Source organism: Lepidothrix coronata, unplaced genomic scaffold (genome assembly GCF_001604755.1).
Source record: "Lepidothrix coronata isolate B3197 unplaced genomic scaffold, Lepidothrix_coronata-1.0 Scaffold76, whole genome shotgun sequence".
In the NCBI taxonomy this organism is placed as follows: domain Eukaryota; kingdom Metazoa; phylum Chordata; class Aves; order Passeriformes; family Pipridae; genus Lepidothrix; species Lepidothrix coronata.
In genome coordinates, this window is record NW_016690256.1 from 4,096,556 (window position 1) to 4,114,621 (window position 18,066).

At 37.3% G+C, this 18,066-nt stretch overlaps 1 protein-coding gene across 11 annotated transcripts in view; it reads right to left on the minus strand.

Annotated features, from left to right (window-relative positions):
- PICALM (phosphatidylinositol binding clathrin assembly protein) overlaps positions 1 to 18,066 on the minus strand; it is a 68,252-nt gene that overhangs the window by 9,943 nt on the left and 40,243 nt on the right. For 4 of the 11 annotated variants that reach the window (XR_001875604.1, XM_017819675.1, XM_017819673.1 and 1 more), the window contains 9 exons: positions 16,823 to 16,923; positions 11,890 to 12,039; positions 9,930 to 10,010; positions 7,274 to 7,381; positions 6,240 to 6,371; positions 6,120 to 6,150; positions 5,190 to 5,289; positions 3,412 to 3,435; positions 1,329 to 1,388 (listed from right to left, as the gene is read on the minus strand). Coding sequence is in view for 10 of the 11 variants with exons in the window: in XM_017819675.1 (XP_017675164.1) it covers positions 1,329 to 1,388; positions 3,412 to 3,435; positions 5,190 to 5,289; positions 6,120 to 6,150; positions 6,240 to 6,371; positions 7,274 to 7,381; positions 9,930 to 10,010; positions 11,890 to 12,039; positions 16,823 to 16,923 (787 nt within the window). In the remaining variant the exon portion in view is untranslated. The remainder of the gene's footprint in view (positions 1 to 1,328; positions 1,389 to 3,411; positions 3,436 to 5,189; positions 5,290 to 6,119; positions 6,151 to 6,239; positions 6,372 to 7,273; positions 7,382 to 9,929; positions 10,011 to 11,889; positions 12,040 to 16,822; positions 16,924 to 18,066) is intronic. The other 7 variants (XM_017819676.1, XM_017819674.1, XM_017819681.1 and 4 more) reach the window with 4 other exon arrangements.

Here is an 18,066-nt window from a genome sequence, read left to right on the forward strand (position 1 = left end):
CTACTGCTTTTAGGAAAAATTAAACACGAGGGTAGTAAAACGTGCCAACATTTCAGAGATTCCCAGTAGCAAATGTCCTCAGTACTGTCTGAATGAGCTGGGACAGTTTCAGGATGCATTACAGAGCCCACTGGTCATTTTGTAGTGGCCCATCTCACCCACCTACTCAGATGTTGCAGGTGTATGAACAAGTAGCAGCAACTCAGGGTAACAGAGCCATGGTTCCTTAATTCTAGTTTCCATTTCACACTGGCATTTATACCCCAGGATAAAAGCTGCTTGACATAACCTGCAAGACTGCTTCCTGTACACTATGTATGTTACCTTCCCCAGCTGCTGAATCAAAATAACTATGAAAATGCTGCTGGTCCCATCAGTGCAAAGTTGTGTAGATAAAGTCTGAATCCACACTAACACTAGTTTAGCCACAACAACTTTGAACAAGAATATGTGAGTTCATGGATATGATACTCTCCCAAAAGACCCTCAAGAACACTTGGCCACTTCTGCAGTTCACTTACTGAGCATATACAAGTTATTAGACGTGACACTAATTTGGTTATATGATGAGACATTTAACTTAATTTTTTTCTCTAATCCATGAGACATTTAATAGAATAACTGTCCTACTGAAGTTTTCTTGCCTTTTATTCACCCAGCAAAGCTGTGCTGCATCAAAATCATACTAACAGAGTTAAGGGATATAATTTCAGAAATATTCTAAAATTTGAACTAAGAACAAAAATTTTCAGAGCAACAAGCTGGAAGGTCGGGTTTACATCAAAAGCCTTGAGGTACTGGTGTGTCAATAAGATTCAATTCTCAACCAACAACATGCCACGTGGTAGTGTTACAAACTTGTAGTTTTTTAGCATTAATCATTACAGGTACTTGATCCCAACCTCAGCAGAAGGTATTTAAGAAAGGCTTCACTTCACCAATAAAACACTTCTGTTCTGTAAGCAGCTATTACTCACATGATAAACTTATTTCTACACCAATAAAGTCCCCCAAGAATAGACACTGCCTTAACTTTCACAGAATCACAGAATGAGCTGGGTTGGAAGGGACTTTAAAGATCATCTAGTTCCATCTCAAGAAGTTTACAAAAAAAACAAGCGAAGTAAGGAAGGGCAGAGTTAATTTCAGACAAACACAACTGAAGTAGCTCAGAAAACCAGAACTTAATGCTTTGAAGAAGAATTAACCAATGTGAGCTGAAATTCAATCTTCAGTAAAATAGTTCAGAAAAACAACTGCTACCAAACTGTAAGGAATCAAACGATATACAGCATTTGACTGTTTCCAGCTGTAGGAATTTCACTCACCATCACATAGCCCATCATTCCTGTTGGCGTTGTGGCAGGATAAGCCATTACAGGAGGTGCCTGGTGTGAAAAACAGTGGTGAACTGAGAGGAGGAAGATAAAACTGTGTACTGGTAAGACATTGCTTATGATCAACTGCAGCATTTAGCTTGTCATAAACATAGCAAAGAATAAATAGGATTTGCAGTCTGGTGTTAAGAGGATATTCTAATTAATACAGATGGAATAAAATACCTAAGCTAAAGTTTCTAGACCATCTTGGCAAATCTTAGTTATGTATTTGGTTTTAACCTATCAGGATTCTGGCTATCTGAACTAAACTGCAAGCTACATTCTTTCACTACCCTGTTTAGGAAACACAGTACAGGACACAGAGAAGTTTGAGACAAAATATTCATGAAGCAGAAGTATTGTTTTAATCCCATGAAGTACATACTTATATTTCAGCATCGGAAGTAATGGTACATAAGGAGTCTTAAAAGACAATTTTAAAGACTGAAAGACCAAATTACCATTGCTTCTGCTGACATTACAGAAATTCTTTTCTCCTTAGCCAGGATGGACACGCTCTGGGAACTATCCTACTACACTTCAGTATAAATTAGACTCTCACAGGAATATACAGCTTGCATTCCCTCTCCCATACCTGCTTCATATTGTGAATTTGAACAGACTCTAAGTCCTCTTAGTACTTGGTAGATATGTTTATATTACCCTTACATACTTACTGTACTTTTATGAAGGTACAATTGCTGTCAACAGACAAAACCTGGGGTGAAGTTAAGTTTTGTAAACAGCTTGGCAATATATACATAGAAAAACAGCTGATAACTCTTAGAAAGATGGATATAGAAAGAGTTCATCTCCTAACCATGTTCTTTGCTCTACAGTTCCTTATTCACTTTCTAAATTAATATTAACTCTTACAAGGACAAAAAAGTTGGTTTGTTTCTTTTTTCAGATTCTAAATTGGTGCTTATAAATACTCATATAACTTGCTGTCTATCCTCTCCATCTCCTGTTAAGTCTCCCCTTTTAGAAAAAAGAGACTAGTTTTCATGGTATTGCTGTGGGGATTCCTATTCGTGACAAAACAAACACCATAAGCATTTCTTGGTACACAGACATTATTGATACTGAAAAGAGGGAAATGATAAAATATCAATCATACTGGATTAACTAAAGCAGCTAAATTATAAAATCCAGAATAGGACATCAGGAAAGCCGCTTCTGAGTTCAATTCTAAGGTATCAGCTGCTTTTTCTTATATAGTAGAGCCAGTGTAATTGGCATTTCAACTGCCATCAAAAAAGACAAAAAATCATTTAGAGACAGTGTACTATCCATATATTTCACACAGTGGACAAAGCTATCCTGAAAATTACATTTTTTGTTTTGTTTGTGTACACACACACCTACACAACCATGCTGAATAATTTTTTTTTTGAGTGCTCAAGTATGGACCTACCATCCTTTAGTTACAGAGTTACCCTGCAATAAAACAGAATATAGGGAAAGACCAATATTGCTGTTGACATAAAGAAAAAAGTCTTTTAAAGTGAAAGCCTGTGTTCCTCAGACAGCAAGCACAGGTTATTGCTTGCCCTTTGTACACTATCTGCATGAATTTTCTTTTTATTAATGACATATTGGTCTCTCCCCACTTAAAAATAATTTAAAAAAAAAAATCAAGATCTACCATAAATGTGGATTGAGTGCCAAATATAACAAAAGCTCGTGAGGTTTCATGCAGTTATTCAAACACAATATTTTTATCTTCATTCAGAATTCACCAAATGCATTAAAGGCAGCACAGACACACACCCCAGCTCTCTGGCAGCAGATGGTACAGTTTAAAGCAAGGAAAAATAATCTTGGTATTTCCCATGCCATCATTCGAGTCAAGAGCCTGCACACCACCTAAGAAGTTCGTGTATGCTAGGAGAAGCTCAATTTTTGGCACACCAAAGATTTTAAAATGAGAAATGTGTAAATAGCAAGAAGGTTATGAGATTCTGCAACAGCAGTGGTTAATATCAGCATGCCAGTCGATTGCAAAAAGGCTGTGGGTTGTTTCACTTACGTATTGTGGAAAATGCATGCCATTCTGTATTTCCCAGGGAGAACAATTACATAATGCAATAACACTGGATTAGAAGCAAATACTTACACAACAGAATATACACAGATAGCATTTTAGTTCACAAATACATTAAATGTTTACCCCAACACATTCTTGTAATTCAAGTCATTTACTGAGACAACACACACCTGTGATACTGTCATTGTTATTAGGTTTGACACTGGTTTGCATAGTCCATTTATTTGGTATATGCCTTTTTTTCAAAGATTTTCAAAAGCATATCTATTTAGCAAGCAGCAGCAACTCCACAATAAATAGACCAGCAGAGGAAAACAAAGCTGTTTTTTTCCCCTTACATTACTTCTGTTTCCAGGTTTTTATGTTTAGAACAGTTTCACAGGAAGAGAAGTGTCTCAACAGTATCTCTAAATAATAAAAGCTGTTCAATGTAATGACTTATCACAAGAAGATGCATATACAAGACGAGTTATTAAACAGATTCAAGCACACAGGTAAACTCAAACCACCAGTCATTAACACAGGTGAGTAGTTACAGTTTCTTCAATATCTACACACCCTCCAGTAAGATCCCCAAACATCTGTCCCTATATAAAAGCAATGAGTTCATAGGGGACACCTGGTAGGGAAGAGGTGCTGCATGCAGGGAGATAAGTTCTCCCTTTCCAAATCCACAACACTGCAGCACTAATACAGTGAGGATTCAACCTCCAGCTAGAGAGTCAGATGCAATAAATCCTTGAGGGCCGTTTGCTACCTGTTCCGTCCATGTACACTTCTTCAGGACACTGGTGAAAAGGTGAGTAGGATTCACATGCAAAAATGTTCTGTGAGCATTGTGAAAACTACTTCTGTAAAGTCCTGATTACATAATTAAGAGCCCTTGTACTACACGCCACTTCAAAGTCCTTGCCAATACTATCTGCTACAATAGACATGAAGCTGATCAGCAAAACTGCCAAGGATTAAAAACAGCTGCACACACCAGGGCAGGAAAGCAGTAGTTATGTACATTAAGAAAGCTATAGCCCACATGACTGCACAGACAGCTCTGCAAGTATCAATGGGGCCAGTTCTCACCCCTAGAGCAGCCTAAGTTGCAATGTATACATATAGAACATATCAGTGCACCTGAAGGGCGTACTTTCACACTTCTATTTTTCTAGACAGAGAAGTATCCACTCACTCCCTGGAATTCACAGTTTTATGTCAAACTCATAGAATGGTTTGAGTTGGAAAGGACCTTGAAGATAACCTAGTTCCAATGCCCCTGCCATGGGTAGGGACACCTTCCACTGGATCAGGCTGCTCAAAGCCCCATCCAACCTGGCCTTGAACACTTCCAGGGATGGGGCAGTCACACCTTCTCTGGGCAACCTGTGCCAGGGCCTCACCAGCCACACAGTAAAGAATTTCTTTCCAATACCTAATCCTAAACCTACCCTCTGTCAGTTTAAAGCCATTCCCCCTTGTCCTGTCACTTGAGAAATCCACTGAGCGAAACCCAAAGGCTGCTACCTCGCCATGAGAGAGGCTGTTGAAACACATGCTAAACCTGCATCTCATCACAAACTATTTACTAGTATAACACAACCAAGAAAAACAAACCCAAGCAGTATATATCTCTAACTGATCACTTCTTCAGTTTTCTATTACCTTTTTACTGCAACTATAGATCACTTTCAAATTCATCCATTATACATCATCCTGCATATCTAAGTTGCAGGGAACTCACTAACTTAAAATGAGTATTTGCTTACCAACGTTGGAGCATTCCACGCAGTTGTAGGCGCAATCTTGGGTTGCCAGTTGGAACCACCTGTTAGTTTCTTCTCACCTGGCTGAGTCCAGTTTACATCACTTCAAATAAATTTTTTTAAGAATTGTTAGAAAACATTGGACTTTCTTACAAAACTTCCTCAGGTAAACACCATTTCCGCTTGGGAATGAGACTTCTTTTATTAGCAAAGTTCATTTAGCAAAGGAGTTGATAAAAAGTCTCACGATGACACATTTTGGCTTGGAAAAGTAAGACAAGATGTTCAGCATGAGCCTCCTCAGCTGTATTTAATCTTAGTTGAGTTCCCCAGAATAGCTAAGTTAGTGTATTGGACTTCCTTTGGGACAAGATAGTTTAGTTCAGAGCAACTGCATATTAGATTTCTGAATTATTCCAGAGTTGACACAGATGGTCCCAATAAGCCTGAAATTTGCTAATCCCATTTCTCAACTTTGCTGCTAGAGCAGATATTCACTACTCTTGAACACACACGCCTTGCTTCAAAATTCACTTGTCTAAAGGTCAATCTCAAGACAGAGGTTGTCGTTTCATAATCTTTAATACAGCTCTGCACACCCTCGGATCACACAAAGCATTTAAGGTGTACCGTGACTACCTATAACAACTACAAAGAAACATTTTGATGAACTCATTTCTTCAATATAGATAATGTCTGAAAGGAATCACAGACAGGACACCTTGCCTGCTGCTACCACTGTCACTACTTCTCAGTCTACAGCCACCTTCCAACAGCTCTCAACAATTCATTTTCCCTTGGATGAGAAGTACAACCCCAGAAATGCTCTGAAGGTTAACATTATGTTGTTATGCATTGGTTTCAACACATACATTCATAACAATCTACTATCATGAAAACCACAATGCTCAACTTCCGATTAAGCATACTCACTTTTTAGTAGTTCCATTTCCAATGCCCAAATCTGTCACAAAGGAACAAAAGAGACTAGTGAAATTCTATTGGTTTAAAAGAATTAAATAAGTATTTACATGTTAGTGGTTGCATACTTACTGCCTACAAGATTGGCTAAAGATGAATCCAGATCATCTGACACTAATTTATTAGGCGGTACTTTGGCAACTGGAAGACTCTGGTTTTGAGAGGCCACTGTTGGTTTTAGGAGACCACCTAGTTCATCAAAGCCTTGGAATGAGAAACATAAGTGATTTGAATCACAGGCCTTCCACAACTGTCATGACATTTGATTAAATAGACAGCCAGGTCAACACAATGGCAAAAATACAAAATTTAACCTAGTGATGCTACCCTATACAAGAAGGACAAAACTTATTATGCCTCTTTATAAAGGAGATATTTACTATGGAAATGAGATTTCACTTCAGTAATTTAACCTATGTGATATCAACTTTACATGCAGTGGATTGCCAGTGACCATAACACAATCAAAATGTAAACCAAAGAAAGAAAAAAATATCCAAAATAGTTCAATCTTGCTTACAAAAACATGTATGTATCTGCTTTTAGCAAATCACTGGTTTATTAAAAAAAAAATCCAATGTTAAGAGTCTAATATCAAAAGACCAGAAAATATTTACTTTCCAGATGCTGTAAAGAACAGAAAGAGCCTGCTGACTGCAATCCAAATTGACTGTGTATGTTTTGATAACTGACCATTTTCTGAACTAATCTTAATGTCAAAGGAATAGGCAAAGAAGTGCCAAAAAACGTGTTGCACAGATACATAAAATGAAGACGCCACTTCACCTCTTCCAACCACACTCTACAGACTTAATGTCAGCTAACAGCACATAAAAACGAAGGCTGTTCACTGTGTGAAGTTTTAATGCACAAAATATTTAAGTGAAGGAAATCAGCGTAAGCATTTCAGCAGGGTGCAGGTAGAAATAGTATGTAAGGAAAAATTACTTGATTAATGTACTGTTATTGACCTTTTAAAGTCAGCTTTATTTTCTTCAGCTGAAACTTTGTCCCAGCAGTATTAGTAAATACAGATTAAGAGATTTATACCTCAAGAACAAATTAAGTTAAAGGACATGTGTCATCTATTTTAGCAAGTCTCTTACCACCAGAATCTGGGACAACATTAGAAGATTTGTTTCCAAACACAGACTCAAAGTCAACATTAAGGCCAGCTGATGGCTGTGGTTGAGCAACAGGAGATGGAGTGAACCCTGTAGGGGAAAAAAAAGAAAGAAGTTGAATGTTTTTATACAGCATTTCCCCCAAATCCACCTTTATGCAAGACAAGACAAATAAATACTTAGATTATTTCAGTACTGCAGAAAGACTAGGAATACCTCAAAGGTTCAGATTACACCCTGACACTGAGCAATTTATTTGGTCTTTATTTGAAGTTACTCTTCCAAAGAGAGGTTTTGTCTCAAACTGAACAGAGAGGCCATAGTAGACACACCCCTGCAACTGCTGAATTTCTGACTGTTGGCATCTTCCTTATTCTTTTACCACAACAAAATTACAGAGGAAATAATCACCATGCTTCTCCAGGAAAAGAAGCTGGCTAGGTGCAGAATCTGTTTCAAGATTACCTGCCAGAAGATTATTCTCTCCATGTTTTACATCAGCGCAGCACTTCTCTTAGATACAACTGGAGTAAGATTCAAACTATCCCAAGGTACCTGACTAGCAATGCCTTCGATTAGACACTCTTATAATACTAATCATTTTCATAGGGCTTACGTAGATATTTTTGAATACACATTCTGCAGTTGACCATGTTTTTCAGGTAAGTTTCTAGAAATTTTTGCAAGATAAGGGGAGTTACAGCAAAGTTTCAACTCCTATTTCTGTCTAAACTTACTCCATTTGTCTCATATATATCTGTAGTGTTCTACAAAAACATTATTTTTTTCAACACTGAAAATTTATTGCAGTATGAAGCATAGCATATGATGTTCAGCAGCATTAAGTTGATAGTTTAGTAATACAGAGAGGAATACTGATTTGTTTCTAAAATTTTTCAATGTTAAATATGATCACACACAAGCACATGCATGTACATCACCTTGATATTCAGGCAATGACAGAAGTAATTATTACTTTATATGAAAAGCATAACAAAAAAATGCAATGCCATCTTGAAAACTAGCTCTTCTGGTTTCTAACAAAAACAGGATCACGCAGAGAAATAAAAGAATCACAAATACTTCAGCAGCTGAACACTGCAGTGGATAGAAATAACTGACAGAGAATACTTTCACTTAGCCTGCTGTGACAGCACTTCATTTCAATCTTACTGTTTTCCCAAAATAAGTCAGATTTCACCTAAAAAATTAGTAACTACAGAATGCTACCCTTGAGCAGTAAGTTCACAGAAAAAAAAAATAAATACGGATTACACATTCCTTTCTATTTGTCTTAAAGGAACATAACACTCCTAACTGAAAAGCATCCATCACTAAGAATTTTGAAAACATAGTTTTCATTAAAAACAAATCAGAGTAAAACAGCATACAACAAAACATAGGAAGCAGTAATGTGGGAAAAGATCATGAGTAAACAATCAACTAACCAAAATGAGTATCTTTATGACACGTACACCATCAAGTTGTGACAAGCCATTTCAGAGACTCTGAACTGCAGACAGGAATTCTTTTCATGGGATGTCCTGCAACTCTTAAAACCGTGCCTGTACTAATAGAAAACTTGACTTAAAATAGCTCATATTTTGCTTTAGCAAACAGCCTTAACTGAACCACGCTGAGTTTTTTTATGAAGCTAACAAGATGAGACCAGCTCCAAGACAAAACAAAACACAGAACTCCTCTGAATCAGTCTCTGGAAAAGATCAAATCCTACTTCTGGTATCAGCCACCAGCCCAGGGCATTCTCTTTAACATGGATGTTTTGAAAGGTGTAAAGGTCAGTATTTTTAATTTAGTTCTTTCAAGAGAATAAACAGGCAAGACTTGACAGAAACTAATCATCCTGCTTTTTGGATATGGAACAGATTCATTTGTAGTATTTAACCTTTGGTTAAATGACTTGAGCTGATTTCTATTCAAAGACACTAAACTAAAATGTGACTTTATGGGGCTTTTAAGAACTAACCCTTCTACAAATCATTTACTGAAGGTATTCCTAAGCCTTGCATTTCAGCGGTGTTAACACATCCTGTTCACCTGGTTTAGACAGATTATCACCTGTCATAGCCCACAGCCTGTCCAGTAACTGTCAGGACAGTGTTCCCGAACCAGCATCATTATGGGGGTACTACACAGACATTACACAAATAATTTTTAAATTTTATTTATTAATTTAATGCAGCAGATACCTCTTTTTCCTGTTCTGTTGTAAAGCTTATTTCTAGTTTAGTGCACTGTTTAAGAGTAATATACCAACAAAACTGCCATGAGCAGCACGAACATCCCAATCCCTTTACCTTAAAAACAATGAGGTAGAGCAAGATGACAAGATACTTATAAACATGCATGTCTTTTGTGTGGTATGTAGCAACAGGTAAACTACAAGAGAACCTGAAATGGGGAGATACTCATTTCATGTTTAGACTAGATAAGCCTTAGTTTAGCACAAACTAAAAAAAAATACATACTATTTGTGACCACACACCTGGCACAAGCACAAGAATAACAGTTGGAGCCACTACAACAACGCACTTCTGTAGCCAATAACCTACTACTGCTAGGCACACAACACATTCAAACTTCTGTGTCTGTGGTAAGGCTGGATCCCATTACCTACCTCCAAATAGACCAGCTACAGAAGAAGGCTCATTGCGGAAATGAGAAGCGCTAGGGTAAGCTTGAGGACCACAAAAAGAATCTGATAAGGCGTATCACACAAGAGAGAAAGCCATGAAAGGAGAAGAGGGAGAGTTACAGAAAGAGAACCAAGATATACGGTTTATCTACTATTCAGAACTTTAATTTCAGGTCAGTCTATAAATCCACATAACAGTCTAATAACATAGAACCAATGGAATGAAATCAATACACAGACATACAGTAAGAAACAAGTTTACACACTCTATAACACAAAAGGGGAAAGCACAGTTTCGAAGCAACAGCTATATTAAGATGAAAACTTTCTTTTTCCCAACCAAATGCCATGTTTTACACCCTTGAAAGAAATGAGCGTAAAAGCTTCAAGGCATTTTTCTTATACCTGAAGTATAAGGATACAGCCCAATAGTGGATTCATATTTGGTTGCCACAAAAGGATTTAGTTGAGTAAACGGATTGTAATGATCTAAAGAACCAGAAAGAGTTATTTTAAATCCACATTCACATTATCGTAGCACCTTGACTGTGCTACAGCTAAAACTGCATTTACATTTCACATATCAATTTGCCAGGAGACCACAATTTGGTTCTAGATATATCTTTAGAGCATGAGACACTGGAAGGGGATGCAATGTATCAATGCCATCCGTTTCCAATGACTTCAGGGCTGTCATGTACTACTCAGACCAGTAAACGCCACAAAAACCCACCAGGCTCCTTGTTCACAGCCCTGCACTGCAACTCTTTGTGTGACTGCAGAACAAATTATACAGAGGAAACTCATCTGACTAAATAACCATCCTACTAAAAAAAAAAACCCACCTGTATTTCAAATAATCACTCTACATTCACGTGAACCATACAAATTTTACTGGAAGCATGGAAAACTAGAAGCACAGGGCAGATTGTTACACAGTAGTACTAACTTAAAGTATTTGTACACTGCTGTTTCAGTCAACTAATCCTCCCTGGGAACTCTGGAGACAAGTTCACAGCAAGAGTTGCTCAGCTTCATCTTACTTGCTTTCTCTTTCCACTAAAGGCAGACAAACTAGGAAACTAGTCAGCAGATGCGACAAGGTAGAGGTGGTATGAATATCTTTAAAGACATTCCTTGTTTTTATCTCTGTTAACAAGTATAAAAGGTATAAAAAAGCCCTCTCTGTTGTAAGATTCTGGATTTTTCTTTTTATCAATTCTAGTGGGGTTCAACCAGCATAAAGACAGCCTGTGGTGTACAAGTGTCTTTAAACCGAGCTTTCCTTATCAGAACTGCCATGTAATTAATTGATCGTTAGTCTATGAAAGCTAACTGAACTTTTCATATTGAAAAGTAATCAAATTACTATACAGCTGCACCAACAGAAACGTTAGAAGGATTTCTAATGAGACAGCCATTCTGAGCCACCTCCAAATTAAGATGTCAACAGTTTTTAATAGGTGAGTTATTAGTTTATTGCCTTGTAGGTAAACAGTCTGAGTAGATCATGCACCAATATGTGCAGGGCTCTATCAGCTTTGTTAATGACTCGGGAAAAACATCCACTACGAAAAAACTCCTTTTTTAAAAAAAGAACATTTCAACCTGAGGAAGAAAGCAGCAGCATTTTCTTTCCATTTGCAGACATATGTAGTATTTTAAATTAAAATTTCCCAAGTATAAGAGACTGTGTAAAACTGCACTCAAGCAACTGCTTTAACTATAACTGAGTTTCTTTACGTTGGGGTAGAATCCCATCTAGGAAGCCAAGCAAGGCTCATAACACCACTTTCATGGCACAGCTACTAAATCAAATTCTAACATAGCACAAAACCAGCCCCAAATGACCAGAGACCAGCTTTTAGCTTCTGAAAGGCCCCAAAAACATACTAAAATAATGTTAAATTTTTTAGGAAATTAGTTTAAAATTGTACTTTACCAACAAACATTTCATGTGTGGGTGTCCTACTGGTGAAAGTAGATACATCAGAAGACACAGACAGATGAGCAGCATCGTTAGTTTTTGTAAGGAAAGGATTTAGGTTTGGAATGGCATCATCAACACTATCAACAGTAGCAGAAAAAGGATCTGTTCAATTCCAGAGAGCAAGAGAAAGAAGAAAAGGGAGATGGATTTAGTTACATGCTGCTTCCTACGTACAAAAGAGCAGAGTTAAGAAGAGTCCAGGAGGTATAGTTTTCTCCTGACACCTCTAAACTCAGGATGATCTAGCTAATTGTAGTATTTTCAAATTATCCAGAATTACCTATTCTCTACTCAAGAAAAATACTACAGATATTAGCCACAGATTTCCTTTTTTTTTAATTAATAACACCTTGGTCTTATAAACTGCTTCTTCCTGAGTGTGTTTTATACTGAAAATAAGTATGATACTTGCAACAACAAAGTCTCTGGAGCAGAGATTGCCTGTCAGCACAACAGAACCCCAGGTGCTAAGCGAGGATTCGATGCAATATCATCCTCAGGACAGCTTTAAAAATCCCAACAAAAACAACTGAGCTGTACTTTTCCTTCTTCAAATTGTGGTTATGGATTTTTCTGTTACTGAGCATCATGAAGTTTTCATGAGCTATATACCAAGGTAGCACACAGGACATAAGCAATTCCTTCAGTACCTGGGGCATCTGGAGCTACAAACTTCTTGTGGATATGCCATTACCTGCAAGCAAGAAAAATCCTGTTCTACTTTGAGGGACAACAGCCAGACAGCCATGACGAGGAAAATGTTCCTTACTAAAAAACTGTCAGACCTCACTGCAATGAAGGAAACATGGATCCATACGAACAACTTCCCAAGGCATACAGGAGAGCTTCAAGGCTTCCTGACAATTGCCAAGCTAAAATACTCCTTTACTTCAGGATCCAACAGATGAACAGGATAGGAAAGGCAGCTACAATAATTGTTGACAGAAGGAGCTGTGGTTTAGCTGCCTGGTTTCAAAGTCCATGAATCCTTGATGGAAAACTCAAGAACACGCTAGGTGAGATCAGCAAGGGTCACACCGAAGCCCTATTTGTTTTATCACAGTGCCTAGATCTGCAACTTACTCTTCTATGCAAAGTCACTACAGAGAAATGTCTGAATAATAATTAGAGGAGAGATTTCTTAAGTACTTCAGTTCCTGGCCATTTCTTCTTTCTTTTTTAAAACCTGGTTAGATTATCAATTTATCCACAACTCTTGTAAATACTGCCATGCTGTGTGCTGCAGTTTCAAAGTGTAAGTTATTTTTCTTAGCTATAAATCCCACAGACCTTGATAACATGTTCAGTAGTACGCAAATTCTAAAGGAAACAAAATTTAAAAACTATAACTGCATTGTTCTTTGCAGGCTCAGTGCACGCTTTGATTTTCTGCAAGCTTAAGGCCTCTTATTAGGTAAGACCCGACTTCTCTCCCAGATTGCTTGGTTACGTTGCAAGAACGGGTGAAGTACTTTAGAAGACCTTTTCCTAAATCATTCAGTCAGCAAAATGACAGTGTCCAACACTAAATAAAGGATAAGAAGAACAAGCTAATTTAGAATTTGTAACAACAATATAACAACAATACAAAACCTTGTGTTGTCTTATGTATGTTTTATATAGTGGACATGCCAATCAGCCAGTCACCTGAAACTAAGCCCCGGCTTTCAGGTACTCCTTAAAACTGTTGTCTGCTTTGAATGCTACTCTAAAAGCTGTAGAATAAACAGATCTGACAATAATCCTTTGGTCAGCTCCTCCTTGCTTTTTCTGTTGCTGCTTCACATTCTTCTGATTCTATTGGCTCTCCTTGTAATTGGAAAAAAATTCAAACAGTCAAAACATTCACTTCCACACTGATACATTTGTTTTGCTTCAAGTTTCGGTATAAATCCATAGCTGGCAAATATACCACACACAGCTGGAACAGTCTCAAAGCAATCCCATTAAACAGCCCAGATAAAACAATATGGAGGAAGCTAAGAAAGACAAAAAGATTTTAAATCATATTTGTCAAAATCTACTGCCTACTGAAATTATTTTACACATGCACCCATCAGGAAAACTCCTGCATACTACTTTCTGTTCCCAAATCCCAAGGTTGTATATGGAGTTTCCTGTGTTTTGACTAGTAAGACAATATAATGCATCTTTAGACAATCAAGATTTCCTCAGGAATGTAATCAGCTCTCAGACCCTTCGCTTGTCTGCCTCATTCTAATTCTAGCCAGTGTGTTCAGTCTTGTCCGAGTCTCAGAACTTGCCAATGCTAGTGACAAAAGTAACCAAAAATTAATTGGGTTTGGGTAATTTATATTCTTGCATATTCAGGTTTTAAAATTTGCTTTCAGTCTTGACAGCAACACCCCAATGTTTCTAAAGCCCAATTTCATCCTTGAATACACACGGCATCTGTTTGAGTCGATGGAATCACTCTGCACCTACACGCTATCATTAGGCATTAATGATTCAGGTGCATTTAAAGGAGTAAATTGAATTTTGCAAACTTCTACCTTTAAGTTATCCCACTAGATTTTACCTGAAAGGATAGCGACAAAGGTTTTTCAGCAGAATCTCTTACAGTTTGAAAAAGGTAAACTGAGAACATACAACCACAGAACCCATTCCCCAGGAGTTTAACCTCATTAGTTTTAACATTTTGAGAAGCACAAGACTATAAAGGCAGCAACCCAAATATAATGCTTCTGTAACAATTTACCGGTTTATTACATACCTAAGAGCTGCTGCACAAAATTTTTTACAGTAACTGATTTTAGCTGATTGTAGTTGATTTGATACTCTTCTCAAAGTCACCATATACACCAAATACAAACATCATCATGTCAGAAAATTACCTAAGGGAGGGTTGCTGTGCAGTGGTTAGAGCACAGGACTGGAAATAGTTCAGGTTCCATTCTTGGCTCTGCCACTGACTTGCCGTATGACTTCAGACAAGTCAGTTAATTGCTCAGATTTCCCCATCTGTAAAATGTGGAAAGCACTTCTTATCTACCTCACCTGTGTGAAGTGAGTGTTCATGTCTGTAAAGCTGAAGAGTTGGGGTTTTTTTGATGAAAGGTAACACAAAAAATGGTGATCCCAGAATTTTAGCCTAAAGTTTTAGCAGACAATCCAAAACCTTCACAGTTAATTAAGTCTTAAAAATATTTAGAAATGTGTCAATAGTGAGCAAATATATCAATGACTATTAGTGAAGACTCATACCACGAGTAACAAAACATTGAACAAACACAGACTTTCAGGCTAAATTTTCAAGTTAATAAAGAAATGTGATGTGACCTCCGAGAGGAAGATAATTTCCCCTTTTACCTGTCACCCATGAAACAAATAGGACCAGCTGAAACAGAAGATATTTTGCAGAAAGCAATCAAGATGAGCCAAAACATTTTTCTCCATTTCTAAACCATAAGCCTATTATTAAGAGCTGAAATTTTTATGCCTAACTCCATACACTCCTCACTGCATCTTTCTCAGAAGATGCTCTGCTCAGCAAAACTAAAGGACAAGTAAGTTACTTTTATTTATTTTAGAAGCTACCACATACACTAGCATTGCCTCAGTCACTCAAAATTGTGTTATTTCCATACAAACAAATGTGAGAGGGTACATGAAAAACACAAAGTACACAGCAGAAAGTAAATAGGAAAGCAGAATACATACACCACTTATTATGAAGATATATTAGATAACTGGAAAGATGTTAAGAAGAGCCACAGCTCATAAAAAGAAACAGGGAAGCAAAAATTTAGAACAAGGTTGTTCTGGTGCCTACAAAACTTCCTGAAGCAGCAACTCCTAATGTTTTGCATCATAAAAGAAAGCATTTTTGCAAGCATCTAATAAAAAAAAAATCTGAAAATAGTCACATAGTTCAGGAGTTTACTATTTAAGTGTCATTTATGTAAAAAAGTAAAAAAAAAAAAAAACAACAAAACAAAAACCCACAACAAAAACACAACCATCTGTTAAAGATTTTTAATTGTCCACCAATATAACCAACAATGCAAGCAGGCAATATGTTATTGTATCTGAATTACTCTGGAACACTGCAAAGTAGCCAAGAACTTTGAGTGAATATCTAAATCCTGTAGCACTCAAACTTATCTTGAAGTAACTTTCATGACTTTATAGAATGCTCTTGTTTGGCTCACTGGTTTGATGGCTTGCCTGTATCAATGGGATCATCTCGCATCACATTCAATCCATCCTAGCAACTCAGCAGAATGATAATTTGGATGTTCTGAAGTAAACTTCAGAGGGAAGAATATAATTTTTGTCTCTGCATTTAAGAGATCCAATCACAGCTTTTTGCTAATTTGCCATTACAGTTAAATGAAATGTAGCAGAGAACTTGTAAAGAGAAGTCTTATTATTATTTCAGTAACTAACTCTGGCTTTTCTTTCTATGTACAGTTATCACAACTGTTTCCTATCAGGCCTCATCCAAGTTCTGCTTTATCATCACCAGCAAATTTGATTAAACATTAGACAAAATTTAGAATATTTATTAAAAAAATTCTGATGCAGCACAGGCTACCTGGCAGACACCTTCACAAAACCGGCTTCGCACAGCCAAGTTTCTCCAGCTTGCCATGTGACTCTTGAAGAGGCTGACAGAGCTGGTCAACAATAAAAGTAACTTTGCTAATAAGAACTCTCATATCAAAATTATTTAGAATCACCACATGCTGCTGCATTATTTTAATCCATACTCAGATTTTATTTTTCTGCTTCCTTCACCCAATTAAAGCTTGTGTTTGTAAGATGTCTCTCTTTAAGAAAGAAATAGCCCCCACACTAGGGGAAACATTTACAGGAACACAGCCACAGCACTTAGAACCTTAATCCAGCTCAGAATTCTTACCTCCCCAGGTACTTCCTACTTGTGGAGCAGCAGATATGGGATGTACAGACGGATGAAAAGTTGGCTGCAAATCAAGCAGATCATTTGGCAGCTTTGAAGTGCTACAAAGATAAATTAATACAACTGTTTGAACTACATCACAGTTTTCAATATAGGCAAATGGTAGTGACTGTCAACAGTAATGAAAGCTTTGTTACAAAATGGTTATTACAGAATGGGCAGAACTAAGCCAAAATTATAAGGGCTGGTGAACTCCGTATTTTCAGTTCTGTAAAAAAGTGTTAATTTAGCAAGATGAGTTGTATGTTATGCCAAGTGATTTTTGTCAAAGCTGTCTAAGACAGAAAGACTGGCAGTCTTCTCATCTTTCACACAGTCCAACTCCAGGGCTAGAGCAAGTTATGTTCAGCAGTCTTCAGCAACTTTTAAAATCACCTCATGAAAGCCCTACAGTATGACAAAAACACCAAAATGTTACATCTAAATCCACAACTCACATCTCTCCACTATCAGCCATTGCTAAGAAACTGCCTTGCATTTGTGAACTATTAAAGAACTTCGGGGAAAGCAAAATAAAGCAAGCCTTGAAGCACTTGATCAAACCTCAGGCATGTGAATGAAAACCAATTTAAATGCACATTTTGGATCATTCAAAACCAAACTGAAACCTCAGAACATCACATGGAAATGCAGAGTGAAGGCTTATATACAACTGCTGCAAGAATTTAAAAAAATCTAACAGTAACAGTAAAATTCATCCACTTGCAGAGAGTTCATTTCATACTTTAAATAAATCTTGCAGTACTGTGTTCTCCCAGAACTTTTTAGTACACAAAATGAACCAAAATTTGCACATATGGCTACTCTTATGAACACAAGCTGTATCACTATGACATCCAAGCATCTCTCAAAATGAGACTGGCACAAGAGCTTAAGGGCTAGTAGTGATGTCCTAGATCTCTGTATATTTTCTTGCTGACCCCATCACTTGAATAATTCACAGTTTTTAGTGTTCCATTCCAGCAGTGATTGCAATCATATTTTGCCACCACAGCTCCTATTAAAAAGCAGCATGGTCTAGCACTGCCCTGTAATGTGAGCAGCTGAACCAAGATAATTTTCAAGGTAAACCTTGTTCAAGGTAATGACAGGGATTAAGCAGACACATTGCATTTAATAGCAAGCAACTGAACTTCTGACCCAGCATATCCCCTTCATGACAGCTCCTGCTGTAAAATCTGTTC